This window comes from Cotesia glomerata, linkage group LG7, assembly GCF_020080835.1.
Source record: "Cotesia glomerata isolate CgM1 linkage group LG7, MPM_Cglom_v2.3, whole genome shotgun sequence".
Taxonomy (NCBI): domain Eukaryota; kingdom Metazoa; phylum Arthropoda; class Insecta; order Hymenoptera; family Braconidae; genus Cotesia; species Cotesia glomerata.
In genome coordinates, this window is record NC_058164.1 from 4,054,926 (window position 1) to 4,077,801 (window position 22,876).

A 22,876-nucleotide genomic window follows, 5' to 3' on the forward strand; every position below is an offset into this window, starting at 1 on the left:
TAAATAAATAAATAAATACATACACGTGTCTTGTCATAAGTGCGCAATCTTTCATCAGATTTCTGTTTTTCCCATAAAATTCTAGCAAGATTCCCATGAGGTTGATAATTTTTGATAACACATCCAGTAACACCAACACCACCTGGTACTGCTGAAAAACAACCATCGTCAACATTACGAGATTGACAACTGCATCTAGGCCTGACAGTTGACATAGAAGACGACGCAGCCGGACAGGATGTCATTTTTATAATTCACAAATATTTAATTAATTAATTAATCTTCACTTTTTACTGAGCGTCAAAAAGAATTTATTGATAAATAATAACTGAATGTCCACGTAAATAAATTTTCAACACATGCCACCGAGTTTTATTATTGGACACTTGTTAAATGCCACGCGCTTACATTACACGTATTTAAATTGCGTCAGAACACGGAAAGAACGGCAATAAGAATGACTAATAATAATCAATGGTCGCGGTATTTAACATTAACTTCTTATAAATTTTCAATTATATATTTTTTATTCTCATTAAATACGTAAACACTTCCAGCACATGGCCATATTGCGCCAGTGGCGCTGCTAGTGGCCTGGAACCGCACTAGTTTAATTCAACCAATCGATAATGCAGATTTGACAGTTTTTAAAAGCGCGCGCTTTTGCGACGCCATTATTTACCGCGTCATTGCGTCGTGCGCATCATTCTCACCTCAGAAGAGTCACGGCAAGCTTCAGGTTGACATTTCGCGGCTCTAATTGATGTTTTAATTCATTAATTAAGTAATTAATGTTTGTTTTTTGTTATTCAGTATTTATTTAAACTCGCGCGCGATTAATTTTCGATAAATATTAAAAGTACTCGCGTCGTTTATTTTTTTTTTTTTTTCTAATTAAATTTTAACCTACAAGGTCATTGTCGGAGATGTAAAATTGCGTATTGGAGTCAACAGAATGACACTTAGTATTTTTTATCAACATTGTCACTTTTTTTAGATATTTATTGAAGAATTATTTTATGTTTGATGGTAAATAATTTATTTTGTATGTTTATTTTCAGAATAGAACTTTTACATGGGATAGATTAAATGCTTTGCATTTGTCTGAGGGGAAATTAAATAGATTTGAGAAAATACATGCAACGATGTTGATAATAGCAGACATTTTTTAATATTTTTGATTTTTTGACGTAAATTATTTAAATAATAATTTGTCAATTTTAAATTAATTTTTTTATATTTTTTTGAATTAAATAAACAATTTATGGGATGTCTGATACTTTCAACAGCATTTTAATGTATTTTTATTTAATTAAAATTTAATTTAATTATCAACAAGGAAATTCTTTAATAAGAATTCAGTATTATAGCAGATATTTTTATAAAAAATATAATTAAATTTTTTATTAATATGAAATGAAGATTTTATTATTTTTTTTTTTAATGTTGATAATTATTTTACTTGGAATAATTTAATTTAAATTGAAGAATGATAAGGGAAAATTTTACAATTTTTGCAGTAGAATTCATTTTTAGATTTTTTTTATAAAAAATACAAAATAGAAAAAAATAATATTTTTTTTTCAATAATTATAGTAATTAAATGATAAATAAATTTTTTGAAATAATTAATGATAACTAGCAACTTTGCAGTCACTATATGACTGCCGTGGCTTATGAACTATAAAAAAATAAAATTTTACTTTATTAAATAATGACTTTTGTTAAATTGCACTGTACTTTTTTAACTATTGACATTTTTAAAGATATAAGCTCATCCCGACGTTACACTCATCGAGACCTTTCATTTGAGTACCCACATGCATTTTGATATATTTTTCATATATACATATATATATATAATATATATAAATATATGAAAAATTGATGTGGGTACTCAAATAAAAGGTCTCGATGAATGTAACATCGGGATGAGCTTATATCTTTAAAAATGTCAATATTTTACAAGATATTTGTTAAATTGCACTGTACTTTCTTAAGTAATCACATTTTTAAAGATATAAGCTCATCTCGATGTTACACTCATCAAGAGCTTTCATTTGAGTACCCACAATCATTTTCATATATTTTTCATATATACATATATATAATATATATAAATATATGAAAAATTGATGTGGGTACTCAAATGAAAGCTCTTGATGAGTGTAACATCGAAATGAGCTTATATCTTTAAAAATGTCAATAGTTCACAAGATACAAGGTAATTTCTTAATTATGCATCTAAAGCTAGAGCATTTTCGAATGCAGTCTAAATACTTATCATAATGAATTGACAATCGGTGAAAATGATATGAAACCTTGAAAAGGCACAAATTCAAGTCAAGACCTTTGCAATGATACTAAATTTCACTAAAAAAACCGATTTTATTATGTGCTTATCCTGGATACAAAATTTTTCTTATTCTCTTAATAATATAGATTAAATGAAGATTTTACTATTTTTTTTAAGAGTTGATAATTATTTTATTTGCAATAATTTATTTCAAACTGACGAATGATATGGGAAAAAATTTGACAATTTTTGCAGTAAAATTAATTTTTACATTGTTTTCATAAAAAATACAAAATAGAAAAAATTGATATTTGTTTAATAATTTTAATAATTATATTTATTAATTTTTTTTTTAATTATTAAACTCAGTTAAAATAAAATTTAAAATAATAAAATTTCACAACAATTTTTCCAAGTAATTAAAAAATGCCTTAAAAAATTAAAATTAATCAAAAAACAAAAATTGTCAGTCTGCAATTTCCCATATCACGACCAATTAAATTTATGACGTAATAATTAGAATTGATTGGAACGGATGCTGGGTGTTTTTCAAGGAAGTTTATCACGACTAAAAAAAAACCCCTCAGAAAAGATTGAACTAAAGCTAAACCAAAGCCTTACATTTAATTACACGTATACTAAATAATATAATATGATTTTTTTTTCTCCGAGAAGCTGGGCTTAACAAGCGATCGTGTTAAAAGCATGTAATGAAAGTCATCGAATGTTTTAAAATCATGACAATGGTTGTTCTTACAACCTGGTACTCGGTCTCACTGTATAATTAACAGTCCGGGCTCCGTGAAATTGATTGAGAGTGGCGTGTACTGTTTCAGGGTCTCAAAAACATTTGCTTGGTCAACATAAAACACCCATAACACTTGAGCTTGGATCTACCCAACACCATAACACAATAATAAATACCCACACCTACAGTACCTATCGTCCTACATGAAACAACAAATACAACAAATACATTAAAAACAAAAACACCGGTGATTAAACAAAAGTCACCGGGTTTGGCTTTGGCATGTGCTTTTATTTATCTCCAACCTTGATACAATTCCTTATAAACTTACACTTTATTTCATCCAACAGATCCAGTCTACCTGATCACTCTCAATACTACTCCAGCTCCAGAGTCCAGCGATTCCACGGTACCTTGGTGCGATGTGTTCGAGGTCGCTTGACGGGTGAGTGACTAAAAAAAAAAAAAAAATTAAATAAAAATTGATAAATATCTAGCTAGTATACAGAAAGAAAAATTTCTTGACTGGAGAACATAATTCTTGGCTCAAGAAAATTTTCAGGTGTCTGAAGGAAGATTGAAGTTGTGTTGGCCGAAGTAAAAATTTTTCTTGAAATTCTATTCGTGGTGGAAGTCATTTTTTCTTGATTCAAATTATTATAAACTAGCTGTTACTCGCCCGCTCCGCTGGGAGCTTTATAGAATTGCATTTTTAGATCTAGACTTGAAATTTAATTAGAGTATTGTTTTGAGTTGCACTAATTCCAAATTCTATCGAATTGGCACGTACCTTTTATCCATGTAATTATTCTAGCTTATATTCATTGTACCTTTCAATGTGCAATCATTATAACATTCCCGTGTCTTTCTTACAAAAATTAATAATAATTGATATGAAAAAAAAAATTTGTAATGAGCATTGAAAGTTTCAGTTAAAGAAATTGCAGGTCTCATAAGTGAAGAAATCTGCCTAGTATACAAACATAACCAATAGAATTAAAAAATTTATTTTAAACAAATGACAATCGAATAGAATAAATTTAGTTACAATAAAAATTCATTATTTCTAAGTCAAAAAAATATAGCTTCCGGATAAGTAGTCATCACCATATCATACACTAAAACCTTTTCCGAAACACGCTGCATCTTATGGTATAAGTATTATTCCGATCGGTTCAGTAGTTTTCGCAGTATAACCGAACAAAAAAACTGGCTTCCCATTTATTAATATAGATCTAGATTTGAAGTTTAATTAGAATATTGTTTTGACTTGCACAGATTCTCAATTCTATCGAATTGGCATGCACCTTTTATCTATATAATTATTCTAGCTAATATTCATTGTAACTTTCAATGTGCAATCATTATAAAATTTTCGTGTCTTTCTTACAAAAATTAATAATAATTGATATAAAAAAAAAAATTTGTAATGAGCATTGACAGTTTCAGTTAAAGAAATTGCAGGTCTCATAAGTGAAGAAATCTGCCTAGTATAAAAACATAACCAATAGAATTAAAAAATTTATTTTAAACAAATGACAATCGAATAGAATAAATTTAGTTACAATAAAAATTCATTATTTCTAAGTCAAAAAAATTTAGCTTCCGGATAAGTAATCACCAACATATCATATACTATAATCTCCGAAACACGCTGCATCTTATGGTATAAGTATTATTCCGATCGGTTCAGTAGTTTTCGCAGTATAACCGGACAAAAAAACCGACTTTCTATTTATTAGTATAGATACTTGATACAATAAATTTTTATATTTGATCAAGATTTTTAGATATTTTAGGGAAGCAGCGTTACCTACTTCAGCTTAGAAAAAAATTTTCTCACCTTGAGAAAATTTTTCTCTTGAATATTTGATACCCATTTTATATTATTTTAGCGTGCAATTTCAACATATTGAATGAAAAAAATGATGAAATATTATTTGATCTTCCCATTTGACATGTTAATCAATAAAAATATTAATGAAAATTTACTTCTATCTTTATATTTAATTTTTTAGAGCAAGAGAGAAATTTTCTCAAAACAAGAAAATTTACTTCTGTCAAGAACTAAATTTTTTGGAGCAAGAGCCTGAATTTTCTCAAAACAACAAGTTTTTCTTGACTTAAATAAATTTTCTTGGGTTAAGATACGTATTTCTTAAAGCAAGAGAATCTATTTTGTTGGAACACTGATAGAAGGATTTATTTATATTAAAAAATATTTGTTAATAGTTAACGAATCATTTATTAGAGACCACTTTTTAGTATTAAATAAATATTTCTTAATATTTAGAATGATTTGATTGTATTTAATAAATCTGATATTCATTTATTAAATATTAATAAATCTTTTTAAATACTAAGAAATATTTGTTAAGGACTAAAAAGTGATTTGTTAAGTATTAACAAATATTTTTAACTATCAACAAATCCTTCTATCAGTGAACAAGTGAAATTTCTTGTGCCAAAAAAAATTTTTTTTTTCGCTCAAGAAAATAATTAGGAAGAAAAATATTTTCTTGGCTCAAGTGAACCTTTTTTTTTGTGTACATACATTGTACATTTAGTAAGTACTCCTCAATACTTGTTCTTAGGTATCTTTATCACCATTATCATTATCATTATCATCATCATTATTATTTTGTTTCAATATATTATATTATATAGTATTCTATGTAACGAAGCCGATACTCTTTACATTATGTACATCGGCGTACACAAACTTTTATCCTCTTAAATATTTTATAAATTCAAATTACGTTAACAAGGTACTGAGATCCGTCCCTGTTAACACCTTTAGTATACACATAACACCAGGTTCACGTTTATGAATATTTGACGTTCTATATTGATGGTTCTGCGACTCTTGAATATTAAAAATATATATGTATATATTTTTTAATATACAGCCCGAGTTGAGAGAAGAGTATATAGCCACTTTTTTATATTTTATTTTAGCATTACCCGCGGGGCTAGGTTCTATGCTCTTCATGTATACATATATATATACATAGGTTCTTTCTGATAATTCATTAATTTATGATAAGCTACCCCAGGGCGAGCATACGCCAAACACCCGCCCGCTTATAAATCATTTTCGGCCTTGACGTTAATTGCGCGGCACCCCTCGTTACCCGAAGAAATGAGATTTTTTTAATTGGCGAATTTTTCACTGTCGCTGACACCGCGACACCTCTCCTTTTTTAAACTTCATCTTGCTATTGGTATTAGTGAGCTTAAATGTGTGTAATATATATATGTAGTGTACTTTGGGTTTCTTGGTCCTTTTGCTCAGCACCCGCATATACGTCTTCTCTTCGTGGGGGGATGTACGCCAGAGTCAGATCGCGAGTGTGCGAGCCGAGAACGCAGTTGATGAATAAAATTTCTCGTCTTGTCTCTCGGGAGTCATCGACTCTCTGCATATATCGATCCTACTATTTTATATACTGGAAATTCTAAATACCTTACCATAAAGTAGAGGAAAATAATGGAGCCAGACTGAGAGGGTACTTTGAAAAATAATGCATTTATAATGATTCGACTGGCATTTATAAATTACTTTTTTGGAGTAATTAATTATATACCAGCTTATTTTTTTAAAAATAATGTTGGATAAATATTTTTCATTTTTAATAATCAGTTAAAAATAAAATGCAATGATATTTTAATTGTTTTTATTTAAAACTAAATTTTATTCTGATTCTGTAAAATATCTTAAGAACATGTAGTACAGTCTAATGTCGGTAATTCAGTCTGGACTAATGACAACAAATGCCAATTGAATATATCGGTTAATTTATTTGGAACACATGTAAAAAAAAAAAAACTAGATAATTTATTTTTGGCACGCTTGCAGCCCACATAAAAGTATAGTAATTGAAATTTTTTGTTGATAATTAGTTTTTTACCCTAACCTAGCTGCATTTTAATAATTTTGGCTTATAAGTAATCTAAATTAAAATAAAGAGTAGCGAAAAAATTAAACCAATCTCAAAGATCATATTGGTTGTACGTTTATTAGTAATTTCTTTATACACAGAAAAACAAATTTACTTGAATTAATTAAATAATTTTGAAGAATTTTATCTTTTTGGTTTAAGTTGAAAAATTCTTAAACTAAGAAATTTCACTTGGTTTAAGTACATTTTATTTGATTGAAGAATTTTTTGTCTTGGTTCAAGACAATGAGCTTATTCAAAAATTATTTTCTTGGTTCAAAAATTTTACTCTGGATTCAAGTTAATTTTTTTTCAGTGTAGTAAAATTTATTTTGTGCAGTTTTACGCTTAAACACTACTTATTTATTTATAATTTTTTTTCAATGATTAAATTTAAAAATAAAAGAATCAATTTACGAAGGACTATTATTTACATACTCCTGCCAAGTTTCATAATTTTTTATTCAATAATTATTTGGTTAAAAAGCGTCCCAGTATTCTGTTCAAAATTTGAATATTCCCTGTCCTACATGTTCTTAAAAAAATAGTCATGCATTATTTTAAATTAATTTTTTAGGTTTCATCTTAATTTTAATCTGAGTATATAAATCAACATTTACATTGTAATTCTTAATAATTAATTAACAACACACGACTCAAACCACTGAAATATTATTTAAAACATTAAATAATTAACTATAAAGAAAAAAAAAATTAAACCGCATTATTTACTCATCGTGAGGTCATAAACAAATTCCCCAGTAAATTACCGGTAAAAAATGAGAGCCAGCGTACTTTGCGTGGAGAAAATAAAAATGAATAAAGGAAAGGAAAAGGAGTCGTACAAACTAAAACGTGCCCGGGAGTCATCTTCTTGTAGTTTTCTTTCTTCTCGCCGAAAACTTTTCCACTTCAAAGAAACGTTTTCGTTAAAAAAATCTAAAAAATAAAACCGTCTGCGGAAACGAGTTCAAAGGTACAAAGGAGGCACTCTCTTAGTCGTCTCTCCTACTTTCCTAGCGTTTGCTCCCTTCGATAACGCTCTACTTCCCTTTCACCCTCCTACCCTGGCATTACCATTACATATATTATATTCCACACACTCTCCGTCACTCCCTCGCGAATATCATCAGCGGGAGTTGCTCAACCGTGGACTGAAAACCCACGTATCATGCGACAAAATGTGTCCTATTTTCAATCGGATCCAACCGGGAGATTCGTCAAATTGTTCATTCGTATTGACGACTTCGAGTGAGAATAAAATTTAAGGACAACTGAACGTGCTTTTTCCCTCCTATCTCTACTCCCAACCAAACTTTTCTCACTAAAATTATTTTATTCTCATCTTCTATTCTTATTCTTACTCACACATGTCAATACTGAGTACACACTGCGCAACTTTTTTCCTGATTACAGAGAAAACATCAAGTACTACGTTAAATTTATTCAATAAAATAACTTCAACCTTATTCAAACTTATCCTTATTCATGGTTGTCTCTGTCAATATAAGCATCTGGCATCGTCTATCGTCTCGCCAGTAATTACCAGCAGAGCCAAAACTAATTTTTATATTTTTTTCGGGTATTATTTTTCATCGCGTGCATGTTTACACGTCAACTCATGTTATATTAGCGAAGTCATTGGAAGGGTACACACTTCAGTGAGAAACGCGTAAGATGAGTAGCAAAGGACAGTTATGAGTAGCAATGGACAGAGTTGTCAAGTCCGCGACTGATCCTTTCCTTCCAAAAAAGGACACTCTACTTAGTCTGCAGTCTCTGCTAACGCAAACTTAAACTTTAGTCACAGCTTTCTATATTCAAATGTATTTATACACATAAATATCACCTAAACCCATTGAGTCTTTTGTCATGATCGTCGACGAGTTCAAGTACTTACTTGATGTGTTGGGTCTTTACACTCAACACACGACACCAAAAGCACTTTGCTCGTCGCAAACTACATTCATTGTACAACGTGTTCCGTGCATTTATTTGTTCTATTGTTATGCTTGAATTTAATATCACAAACTTTTACTACATGCTTGTCGGAAATTTGAATTCTTATAAGAAAATATTATTTTTTTTTTTACTTTCACTAAAAATTGAGTTAAGGTACCGAAGAGATTAGCTAAGAAATATTTTTGATGAAATAATTAAAAAATGTATTGTCTTAAATTCTAACTTCTTAATTTAAGAGTTCTAGTTAAAAGAAAAAATATTTGTTAAATTTATATTATTAGGAGAATAAGAAAAATTTTGTTTCCAGGATAGTCCTGTGATAAATCGGTTTTTTTAGTGAAATTTAGTGTCATTGCAAAGGTCTTGACTTGAATTTGTGCCTTTTCAAGGTTTCATATCATTCTCACCGATAGTCAATTTATTATGATAAGAATTTAGGCTGCATTTAAAAATATTCTATCTCTAGATACATAATCGAGAAATGACCTTGTATCTTGTGAACTATTGACATTTTTTAAAATATAAGCTCATCCCGATGTTACGCTCATCAAGACCTTTAATTTAAGTACCCACATCAATTTTTCATATATTTTATATATTATATATATGTCAATATGAAAAATATATGAAAATACATGTGGGTACTCAAATGAAAGCTCTTGATGAGTGTAACATTGGGATGAGTTTATATTTTTAAAAACGTCAATATTTAAGAAAGTACAGTACAATTTAACAAAAGTCATCATTTAATAAAGCAAAATTTTATTTATTTATAGTTTACAAGTCATGGCAGTCACATAGTGACTGCAAAGTTGCTAGTAAAAATTAAAAAGAGCTGAATATCTTAAAATAAAATTGAAATTTTGAAGAAAATAATTTTCTTGAATTAAGTAATTAGTCGTGATAATGTACAATTATTAACCGACTGTATAATGTGGAATTTAATTATCCAGTATGACCTCTAATAAATAAAATTCAATGACCAACGTTAATTTCAATGGTGGTTATAATGGAACCAAGAATAAGAATAATAAGGAGGATAGAGGTAGTATAGCTTTGAGCGTCGAGAAATGAAGATTGAAGTAGTTTAATTTAATATTTTTATTATTATAGTTTTTTCATTATTCTTAAATTACTGCTAAGACTCGGTTATACATTGATTATATCCCTGGTAGACTGATTGCGAAAGAGCGTCGTAATAATGTTAATTTGGTAAGTAGAAGTGGACATCAGTGAGGAGCTGCCGGAGCTGCACCAGCAGGCGGTCAAATAAGAACCTCTGAGTAGTAGGCCGAGAGTGAGTTTAAGTACCAACGCCACACGGTAGCTCGACAGCGCTAATGCCTCGTTTTTGTCCCTCACTACCTCAATTTTTATTATATTTTTTTTCATTCTCCACGCAACTGCTATGCTCCTACACCCCTCACCCTCCCAGTTCACCACTGGCTCTTGCTTCTTTTTATTTTCATTTTCATTTATTTTTATTTTATCCATTTTTACTCTTCAACTTACCTCGTGGCTTCTGCTGATGCGTTTGTTCTTCCATTCGGACTAACGCAGCGGCTGAAGACGGCGCCGATGCCAGGGCGACATAATGACGATTGCTCGACCTCAAACCTCAAACTCTAACTGAATCACGAATCAGACAAGAAACTTTGAGATCACGAAACTTGCTGTAGAAAAAAAAATCATTTATACAATCTTTAATTTTATTATTAATCTTGAAGTTCGTTGACCGAAATAATTATTAATTAAAAAACTTCTCATTAACAATTTAATTGCTTTAATATTTTATTGACCGATAAAATAAATTATTTATGAGAAAACTTTTCTGTTTTGTAAAAAAATTTTATATTTAATTAAAAGGTTTGATCATTTTTTTTTTATTTACTTAATATAAAATAATGATGAATTTTTATTATTTGAATTTTGTACTTTTTTAACTGTTGACGTTTTTAAAGATATAAGCTCATCCCGATGTTACACTCATCAAGAGCTTTCGTTTGAGTACCCACATGCATTTTTGATATATTTTTCATATATATATATATATAATATATGAAATATATAAAAAATTGATGTCGGTACTCAAATGAAAGGTCTTGATGAGTGTAACGTAGGGATGAGCTTATATCTTAAAAAATGTCAATAGTTCACAAGATACAAGGTCATTTCTTAATTATTGACATTTTTAAAGATATAAGCTCATCCCGGTGTTACATTCATCAAGAGCTTTCATTTGAGTACCCACATGCATTTTGATATATTTCTCATATATATTCATATATATAAATATGTAACATATATATAAGTATATAAAATATATGAAAAATTGATGTGAGTACTCAAATGAAAGGTCTTGATGATTGTAACATAGGTATGAGCTTATATCTTCAAAAATGTCAATATTTCACAAGATATTTGTTAAATTGTACTGTACTTTTTTAACTATTGACATTTTTAAATATATAAGCTCATCCCGATGTTACATTCATCAAGAGCTTTCATTTGAGTATCCACATGCATTTTTGATATATTTTTCATATATACATATATATAAATATATAAAATATATGAAAAATTGATGTGAGTACTCAAATGAAAGATCTCGATGAGTGTAACATCGAGATGAGCGTATATCTTTAAAAATGTAAATAGTTAACGAGATACCGGGTCATTTTATAATCATGTATCTCGAGATAGAGCATTTTTGAATCCAGTCTAAATACTTCATAATAAATTGACTATCCGTGATAATGATATGAAACCTTGAAAAGGCACAACTCCAGGTCAAGACCTTTCTAATGATACCAAATTTAACCATAAAAACTCATTTTATCATATAAATATAGTCGCCACAATTTTTTTCTTATTCTTTTAATAATATAGATTATAATTGATGATACCAAAAAATTTTCCTCGGTCTCGATTTTTAGAGCCTAAATTATTTGATTGAAATCATCCATACACAAAGTAAACTTCAAACTTAATAAAATTGCAACATTGTATAAACTTTTTACCCCAAATAAAAGTTTCGACCTTGAAACTTAAATTCACAAATGGAGCCTCAATAATGTCGGAGTTTAAAAAATCAAAATAACCAAAACTCGAAGCAAAAATTGACAGAAAGAACGCGTGAAAAAGCATCCCCTGTAATTTTAAACAAAAAGCCGTACCACCCTAAAAACTAGGATTTCCCGAACAAAGACTTATGAAATAAAAGTAAGAAAAAATAACGTTAAAAGACTACTTATACATTATCCCGAGGCTCGTTTCGGGGTCGCGCGCATCAAGTTAGCCCTCGTTGAATTCCCGCGACAGGTAATCGATAATCGCCAATTGCCTGACTTGTTTCTTTACTTCTTTTTATATTTTTTACTGATTCCCATCACCCGGTCCCCGCGCCGAGTGGAACACATGTCCTCCGAGGTATCGTTACTAAAATAGAATCGAGAATTGAGAGGGTGGGTTGTGTGTATACATACAGTATTATATATATCAGACGAATGATTTGTGAAATCCCAGAAGTAGAAGTTGAAGAAAAAACACACACATATTCGGATGTCTATGTATTAGCCGTATAATATAATATCTTCTGTATACATACATATGTATATGTGTACAATAAATATATGTACATACATATATTTTATGCATGAAGCATTTACGCGGTTTTTCACGGGAAGAATTCCTAGTGGGATATGTTGACTCTGATTATTTCTTTATGTCGATCACGTATTTCACGAAAGGCAACGCATGACAAGAGTAACCCCTTGAAGCAACTTAGTTTTCTTTTACAACTCGAAATATATATATGTATTTATGTATTACACATGTCATATTTCTATATCTGTATCTATATATTTCTATCTTTATATAAATTTTTGGAAAAGTCACAATGAGACATCGGGCTTCTATTACGTGTGCTCTCCAATTTTCACCTACGCTAAGAAACTCATATTTGTTTTTTTTCTATTGTACCGAATTTTCATTAAAAATATTTTTTAAACTTCAGACTTTTGACACGAAAATCATATTTTTGAGCTCGAAGAGCTCAAAAACGTAATAAGTGAAATTTTGAGCGCTTAATTACGAAAGTAGCGGGAAGTTGCAGGGATGGCCTTCAAAGTCAACCGTTTTCCTAATTTTTTTTTTTAAGTCTTGTTAATAAATATCAAAGTAAAAAGTAAAAAATGATACACGGAAAAAATAAAACTTGAAAAATTACATTATAAATAGTAACAAGCGTCCCGTCGTATTCAAAACTAGAAAAATTATACAGAAAAAAAAATTTCTTGGCTCAAAAAAATTTTTGGGTGCCTGAAGAAAGACCGAAGTTATGTTGACCGAAGTAAAAATTTTTCTTGAAATTATATTCTTGGTGGAAGTCATTTTTTCTTAACTCAAATTATCATAAATACTTGATACAATAAATTTTTATCTTTGATCGAGATTTTTAGATACTTTAGAAAGCAGCGCCACCTACTTCAGCTGAGAAAAAAATTTTCTCACCTTGAGAAAATTTTTCTCTTGAATAATTGATACCTATTTTATATTATTTTAGCGTGGAATTATACATATTGAATGAAAAAAAAATAATGAAGTATTATTTAATCTTCCCATTCGACATGTTAATCAATAAAAATATTAATGAAAATTTACTTCTATCTTTATATTTAATTTTTTGGAGCAAAAGAGAAATTTTCTCAAGTCAAGAAAATTTACTTCTATCAAGAACTAAATTTTTTGGAGCAAGAGGCTGAATTTTCTTAAAACAACAAGATTTTTTTGACCTCAATGAATTTTCTTGGATCGAGATACGTATTTCTTTAAACAAGAGAATTAATTTTGTTGGAATAAGTGAAATTTCTTGTATCAAAAAAAAAATTTTTTTTTTCGCTCAAGGAAATAATTAGGAAGAAAAATATTTTCTTGGCTCAAGTGAACCTTTTTTTCAGTGTACAGTTCAAAATAACATTTTTCTAAATTCAAACTTTAAATGTTAATTTTCAGAGCTTTCCATGTAATATTTACATTTTACAATGTAATTCTTACAAAATCTGTAATAATTACAATCTCAAACTGTAATTTTTCCAGTTTTCATCACAGAGCGCCACGTTACATTATATAATGTAACTTTTCTATATTTCTTCTTTCCGTGATACATTATTGACATTACTACGCTCAATGAAATAAATTTAATTACTTTAATTAACTTTTATGTGGCAATTTTTAGGATTTCTTTGCAAGTAAATTATTGTAAAGAGAATTTATCAAAAAATGCGACTTGCAAAAATTGAAATAAAATATTCATGCAATTTTTTTTAATTATTAAAATTTATTTATCTTCAAACCAAGAAAAAATATAAATTGAGTCTTTTTCGGAATGAATTTCACTGCTGAGAGATAAAATCAATTAAAAATCATCAACTGTGAAGTAATATATATCTTGTCGCAAAAAAGTTTGAGGCTGGCAAAAAATAACAACCAATTTGCTCAAATAATTGACTTGTATGTTCAAAAATATTTTCTTAAAGGTTAGGCTAACTAAGGGACATCCAAAGAAGAGTAAATTATTGTGTAGAACATAAGTAAAGTTTACTAGTCAAGTGGAGGATAAATGAACTAAAGAAGGTATAAATTTATGTCAAGATCGGTACCCAGGAGGTATCAATCGAGTGTTTCTCTCGAAGAGGCGATAACACTTTTTATTAAGAATATTCCTCCACCCTTGCCTTGAGTGGATGGCGCTGATGATCTGAGCGATGTCAGCGGACTTGTGTTCATAAAGACGATAAGAGGTTACGGCTAAAGGGAATAAGGTGGCTTTAAGAATCAAGAAGAAATGAGAATAAGCTTCAGTTGAAGAAGATCTTTAATCTTGGCATGACGAGGCGCATACCTTCCTCAATATGGCACATACCTCTGTTGAAAGAAGAAAAATACGAGAAAGAAGAAGACGTGTGCTTTAAGAAATACTTGCTGCCGAAGAATATTTTTATGCTGGACGGAATAATGAGCCCGAGTGGAATTGGTCTCGCGCTATGAGTTAACAGCAGAGTTAAGAACCGATCTGGATGAAACAAAGAGATCTCATTGAAATATTTAGATTTAAACGGTGGGGGTGGATTGGAGATCTTCCACAGAGAATATAAAGTTGAGTGTGGTTGTTAAATATATATTGTAATATTATAAATAATATATAAAGCGAGTAATGGAAAATATCCTGGGAAAAGATGGTAATGGGGTACGTCGATTGGTGGATATGCTAGATGCTGGATGCTGGATTGGTATCGGTATTGATATGATAGGATTAAGGTTTGTTGTAAGTTGTAGGTGAGTGTACCTTTGTTGCTGACTGTTGGACTGAAGCAGAGTATCAGACTGGTGGTACCAGAGGTACGTGAGATAATAAGGTGTGCTGGTACTCGATGGTGTAGCGGGGAATGTCGATGCCGATGCCAGGAGTATAAACCGCACGCGGTGGAATTATTCAAATTGAATTCACCATGAATTATCATTGGTTGTGCCCGGTATTTCTGGGTACTTCTTCTTGGAGCGGCCATTCCGTGTCCAGGGAGCCCAAGCCAGCCCAGCCGATCTTGAATAATCGAAATGTATAACGGCCGCTTCTTAACCACTTTTATCTGATGTTGTTTTATTATTCAAATATTTTTATTTCTGTATAAGTAATAATGCTGGTGATCTGATACAAAAAATTTCATTTTAGAGTTGATTTAACTTTTGATTGAATTAATACAAGTTATTCTTGTATTTATTATTTTTGTTTACAACTCGGACTTTTTATGATTAAAATCTTTTTTTTCAGATGAATTTCAAATGAAGGAAAATATTTAATTTTTTAAAATACTGGAAAAAATTGCTGAAATGGTTGGATAATTTTAAATTTATAAAAAAAAAACTATTTTATTTTTGGAATGGATGTGTAAAAATAACATACCGCGTAAAATTTTTTTTATAAAATTATATACAACTTTTTTTTTTTATTCAAGTCAATTTTAGAATTTTTTTTTTCGATTATGTAAAAATTACATTTAGAGGAATATAAATTTGACAGTTATGTCTTGACATTAATCTATACTAATAAATGGATAGCCGGAAATACGTGCTTTTTGTTTTATATTTTATCCGCTAATTACCTTTTACTTATAACGTCAAAAATTTCAGTCTTTGTTGATATTTTTACTAAATTTTGCTTAAGTTCTATTCAAAACCAGAAAAGAAATTAAGTAATTAATATGACTTTAAAATTAAATTTTGTTGTTTTAATATAAATTCGAATCCAGTTTGACGTAAAATTAAAATATACATTAAATTTTATTAATAAAATGGAAAAATTAAATTTTAATTGAAAGTATATATCTATACTAATAAATGGATAGCCGGTTTTTTTGTCCGGTTATACTGCGAAAACTACTGAACCGATCGGAATAATACTTGTACCATAAGATCCAGCGTGTTTCGGAGAAGGTATTAGTATATGATATGTTGGTGATTACTTATCCGGAAGCTATATTTTTTTGACTTAGAAATAATGAATTTTTATTTTAACTAAATTTATTCTATTCGATTGTCATTTATTTAAAATAAATTTTTTAATTCTATTGGTTATGTTTATATACTAGGCAGATTTCTTCACTTATGAGACCTGCAATTTCTTTAACTGAAACTTTCAATGCTCATTACAAATTTTTTTTTTTCATATCAATTATTATTAATTTTTGTAAGAAAGACACGGGAATGTTATAATGATTGCACATTGAAAGGTACAATGAATATAAGCTAGAATAATTACATGCACTGATAGAAGGATTTGTTTATAGTTAAAAATATTTGTTAATATTTAACAAATCATTTATTAGAAACCACTTTTTAGTCCTTAACAAATATTTCTTAGTATTTAAAAAGATTTATTAATATTTAATAAATGAATATCTGATTTATTAAATACAAACAAATCATTTTAAATACTAAGAAATATTTGTTTGATACTAAAAAATGGTCTCTAATAAATGATTTGTTAACTATTAACAAATATTTTTTTGATACAAATAAATCCTTCTATCAGTGTGGATAAAAGGTACGTGCCAATTCGATAGAATTGGGAATTTGTGCAAGTCAAAACAATACTCTAATTAAATTTCTAGTCTAGATATAAAAATGCAATTCTATAAAGCGCCCAGCGGGGCGGGCAAGTAACACCATAAATTTAATAGAATTTTCTGTAATTTTTATACATAACTTTTTTTTCTATGGAGAATAAAGAAGTTAATCTTGCAAAAAATTTTTGTAATATTTTATTTATGTTTGCTATTATTGATTCTAAAACAAACAAACACTCAATTTAAATAACTTTTAAAAAATCCGCGGATCTTATCGATTAAACTTTAAAATGAGATAATATCTCAGTGTGCCCTTTAACTCAGCACATACAGCACATATGAACTTTTAAAGATGCTGGAAAGTGCTCAGACTCTCATGAAATTTTAAGTTGCGCTGAGAGGAGTCGAAATGCGAGATTTATACATTACGCATATACATCATTCGCGAATCTGTGGATGTGAATACATGAGTACATATCACAGAAGTGTATCGTACATATTATACTACACTACATATATAGAATAGGCTCGCGTTGCTTGTGAAAGGGAACGGTGGCGGTTGTATGCCTGGGGGATGAAGAAGAGAGTAAAGTGCTTCGCGGGAGGTATGAGAAAAAAACCAGGTGTTTTCATACATATATCCATATATCTATATATACATCGTTGATTTTTGCTCGACTTGGGTTTGCGTATCACAGGTGCGTCCTCCCGTGACTTTCGATGATTCGCGCGTGCGCACAATTACCATCGCTAAGTGAATGGCTGACGTTATAAGTTTAACTTTAAACTTTTGTCTTTACCTTTGCCTTTACTTGCTGGATTTTATTTTTCATACATTACACCCAACTTTTATGTTTGTATTTACTTAATATGAATATGAATTAACATCTATCATTTATGACAATTTTTTATGCTTCAAAATTACTTTTTACTCGATTAGAAATTAGATTAGAAATAGTCTAAATAATTGTTTCTTTTTTTAAATAAAATTTGATGAATATTAAATTTTAATTTTTAATTTTATACTGAGTAAAAAAAATTTTTTTGTCCAGAAAAAAATTTCTTGGCTCAAGAATCGTTTAAAATAAATTTTGGTTTTTTGACAAAAGAATATCAATATCTATCATGATAATAAAATATTGGCATTAATTTTGATAGATTAACAAACGAATAGGTTCGCTTGAATTAAATAAAAAATAATTCGATTAATTCGCTCAATTCTTGAGATAAGAAAATATATTCTTGAAAATTATCAAGAATTCTTGTGACAAGAAAATTTTCTAACAAGTAGTACTTTTTTTTCTCAGTATAATTTGCATAATTTTTACATGTCGAAGATATTTTAACATAATAATATAATTTATTTTTTTTCGATTATTTTTTATGCCTTTGTGATTATTAAAAAATGTGATTTAATCGATTTTATAAAATTAATTTTAAATAAATTTTTATAATAACTTTATAAAAATATTTTTAAAAAATATTAAAATCCATAAAAATGATTAAAAACCACTCATGTAATTGTTTATTAGAATGTTTATGTTATCACTAAATTTGAAATTTATTCAAATTTTAATCTGCTAACAGAATTTATAAATTAAAAATATCTTATGATAATAAAATGTATCGATTAAAGAATAAAAAATCGCTCCAAAAATGATTTATTCTAAAGTTTTGAGCTCTTCAAGGTACACAGAAAAAAAGATTTCTTGACTGGAGAATAAAATTCTTGGCTCAAGTAAATTTTCGGGTGCCCGAAGGAAGGCCGAAGTTGTCTTGGCCGAAGTAAAAATTTTTCTTGAAATTCTATTCTTGGTGGAAGTAATTTTTCTTAATTCAAATTATCATAAATACTTGATACAATAAATTTTTATATTGGATCAAGATTTTTAGATACTTTAGAGAAGCAGCGCCACCTACTTCAGCTGAGAAAAAAATTTTCTCACCTTGAGAAAATTTTTCTCTTGAATATTTGATACCCATTTTAGATTATTTTAGCACGCAATTATACATATTGAATGAAAGAAAGTGGTTCAATATTATTTGATCTTCCCATTTGACATATTCGTCAATAAAAATATGAATGAAAATTTACTTCTATCTTTATATTTAATTTTTTGGAGCAAGAGAGAAATTTTCTCAAAACAAGAAAATTTACTTCTGTCAAGAACTTAATTTTTTGGAGCAAGAGAAAAATTTTCTCAAAACAAGAAAATTTTCTTGATTTAAATAAATTGTCTTGGATCAAGATACGTATTTCTTGAAGCAAGAGAAGTAATTTTGTTGGAATAAGTGAAATTTCTTGTGTCAAAAAAAAATTTTTTTTTCGCCCAAGAAAATAATTAGCAAGAAAAATATTTTCTTGGTTCAAGTGAACCATTCTTTCTGTGTAAGAACAGCTTCCTAGGAACTTAAAATGTGGAGATCTGATGAAAACTCAATTTTCAAAAACTGGAATAAAAATAATAACTTCCCTATTTTTAGAAAATCATTGATTTTCATATCGAAAATAAAAAAAAAAATTATTTCCCATATTTAACAGTGGTAGTAACAAGCCCCTTAATTACACCCTCAGTAATTTTTCCGCCAATAAATCCCAGCAAATATTTACAAGTATTGTTTATTACACTATTGACTCAAATAGTTAAACTTGGTTATGAGCGTAAGGTCTCAAGGGCCAGTCATTTATCGTAATACTCTTTTAAAAAACATACGCGTTAACAAGACCCGACCACTACTCCAAGAACCGTTTACAAAAGAAAAAAGTAAAACGCTCGTAATATCGCGAGAAAATAATATAAGTCCACGTTAAACTACAAAGCATTTTTCCTCCCTCAAAAATATATTATTCATATTTATATTTATTTTAGAATTTTTATAATTTTCTAGGCAGCTGGTAACTCCTTGCATCTTGCATCTTACATTGAAGAGTACAGAGGCGTTTGGACCGCAGACCACACCGAGCCACGCACGATAATAACCCAGTGCTTGAAGTTGAGGGTGAGTACTACTATACGGTTATAGTTATAGTTATAAGTATCGTAAGTCGGTTTAGTTGGGCTTTACTACACTGGGAGTTTTTACGGTTCATAATTCAGTCAAGTGTATTTCAAACTGCTGCCAATGTTGCTCTTAGTTTTCGAGCCCGTTGTTTTCGTTCATCGTTCAGAATGTATATATATATATAAATATGTATACTTTCAGGTCCTCATAATTCGCTTCTCAATCCTCATTTCAGTCCCTCACCCGCGCCTCCTTCATTCTCTTAACTATCTGCATCCTTATGTACGTCCGCACGTCCAACATTTGCCATTATACTTATATTTGTGCTGGTAGAAGATGAGGATGGGTATATATACACCCATACATAAATATACATAACTTGAAGCTCATCACCGTGATTTAACACACAGCTTTCGTTAAAGTGAGAAAACTTTGATTACTCGACAATTTCATCATTCTCATTCCTCCTGAGATCGCCGTCGTATCACTTTTGTTTATTTTGTTCCGAGAATTATTCTGATACAATTGTAAACTCATCCATAAAGTAAATTGCTTGTCTACAAGCTGCAACCAGAACAAACACTAAAAAAATTAAAAACAAATATAAATAAAAAATAAAATATAATATTAAGTAGCAAGATGTGGACGAGGTAATGCTTCGGCATATTAAAGAACGAAAATTGATTTTGATTTGCCTTACTCTATAAATTCTTATCCATAAATGTTGATTTATTTTTTTACTTTACCCCGGCATTTACAATACTCTTGCACGAATGCATATTCTCGGTATCGATTGTGCGGGTGAAAGAAAATAAGAAGCGTCCCTCTTTAGTTACTACTCTACTGAGAAAAGAACAAGAGTGTATACTAATGTTGATGTAAATGTGGATGTAGATAAGGAGAAGAGAAGAAAAGAGAAGTATGGTTTGGGTACGGGGGACTTGAGGATTGTTCGAACGGCAATCATCGAAATGATTGGGAATACCCCATCTGATTTCTTTTACTCCCCCTCGTGCCTTGCCTCTGCTCGTCATCTGCTCTTTTATGTACACCATTCTCATTTTAGTTGTTTTATTATTTATTTTTAATACCGTCTTGTTCATCATTTTGTCTGTTGCAAATCGCGCCTAGTCTATTAGGATAATAATAACTATAAATCTCTACACTAAATGTATCACTACGAGGCTCCAATTTTATCGTGTCCTCAATTTAACTAAACTGTTATTATTGTTTTATTTTTAAATATTTTTACCATTTTTTATTATTTAAATTTTTTATCAGAGTTTTGTCTTAATTTTTGGAAATATTATTTTTTAACAATTTATCAGTGAAATTTTGGATAAAAAAATCTTTTGAAAATTACAGAAAAAAAATGTAAATTTTACATTAGAAAAATGCATTACATAAAACTGTATAAAATTTTATAAGGTCGAAATTCTTATATAAGTTTATATAAATACTTATTTATAATTTCATACACAGAAAGAAAAATTTCTTAACTGGAGAATAAAATTCTTGGCTCAAGAAAATTTTTGGATGCTTGAAGGAAGACCAAAGTTGTGTTGGCCGAAGTAAAAATTTTTCTTGAAATTCTATTCTTGGTAGAAGTAATTTTTTCTTAATTCAAATTATCATAAATACTTGATACAATAAATTTTTATACTTGATCAAGATTTTTAGATAATTTAGGGAAGCAGCGCCACCTACTTCAGCTGAGAAAAAAATTTTCTCACCTTGTGAAAATTTTTCTCGTGAATTTTTGATACCCATTTTATATTATTTTAGCGTGCAATTATACATATTGAATGAAAAAAAATGATTCGATATTATTTGATCTTTCTATTTGACATGTTAATCAATAAAAATATTAATGAAAATTTACTTCTATCTTTATGTTTAATTTTTTAGAGCAAGAGAGAAATTTTCTCAAGACAAGAAAATTTACTTCTGTCAAGAACTAAATTTTTTGGAGCAAAAGCCTGAATTTTTTCAAAACAACAAGATTTTCTTGACTTAAATAAATTTTCTTGGATCAAGATACGTATTTCTTAAAACAAGAGAATTAATTTTGTTGGAATAAGTGAAGTTTCTTGTGTCGAAAAAAATTTTTTTTTTCGCTCAAAAAAATAATTAGGAAGAAAAATATTTTCTTGGCTCAAGTGAACCTTTTTTTCTGTATGGTCAAAACTCTTATATAAGTTTACTTAAATATAAATTTTTCTTCATCAACGTTGTTTTGTAGATAATAATGTCATAAAATTTTTATGTAATCATTTCTATAATTCTTTTGTGCAGAAACAAATTCAAATCTGAGTTAAAAAATTTATAAACTCTTTCATTATTTCGTCTAAAAATTCACAATATTTAAAACAATGCTTTGTTCGGACTCTCATTGTTTTACAATTTAATATTTCATTTATTGTTATGTCCGTCCTCGTCGAATTCACCTACACCAGCAGAGCATTAAAAGAGAGTTTCAATATGCCTGGAAGGTGTTACGGCATAACTCCATCATTATATGTATATTGTTTCTCCTTTACTGTCTTTATTTATTTATTTTTATTTAATATCGTTATTGTTACTGTTACTGTTATTATTATTATCATCATTATTATTATTATAATCATTATATCCATCTCTCTCTACCGTGGCGAGATCAAGTCCGAGGAAAATTATATTCAGATGAGGAGGAAATCAATTCCACGATGGAATATCGGATGGTCTGTTCGATTAGTAGGGAGAGCCGAAGAAAGTGTGGAGATCGAAATATTGTGCTGGTATATATCGCGTATGAGGGCATGCC

General features: G+C 29.1%; 1 protein-coding gene and 1 long non-coding RNA gene across 2 annotated transcripts in view; one reads left to right on the top strand and one right to left on the bottom strand.

Moving 5' to 3' along the window:
- LOC123269415 (protein-L-histidine N-pros-methyltransferase) overlaps window positions 1-594 on the bottom strand; it is a 58,756-nt gene extending 58,162 nt beyond the window's left edge. Inside the window, exon 1 of the mRNA XM_044735100.1 lies at window positions 24-594. Coding sequence (XP_044591035.1) covers window positions 24-245 — 222 coding nt within the window. The 5' untranslated portion in view covers window positions 246-594. The remainder of the gene's footprint in view (window positions 1-23) is intronic.
- A 270-nt stretch (window positions 595-864) lies between these two features.
- On the top strand, window positions 865-20,067 carry LOC123269104. Its single transcript, XR_006510351.1, has 3 exons — window positions 865-1,029; window positions 3,395-3,489; window positions 19,960-20,067. It is a non-coding gene; the product is annotated as an uncharacterized LOC123269104 (long non-coding RNA).
- The last annotated feature ends 2,809 nt before the right edge of the window (window positions 20,068-22,876 follow it).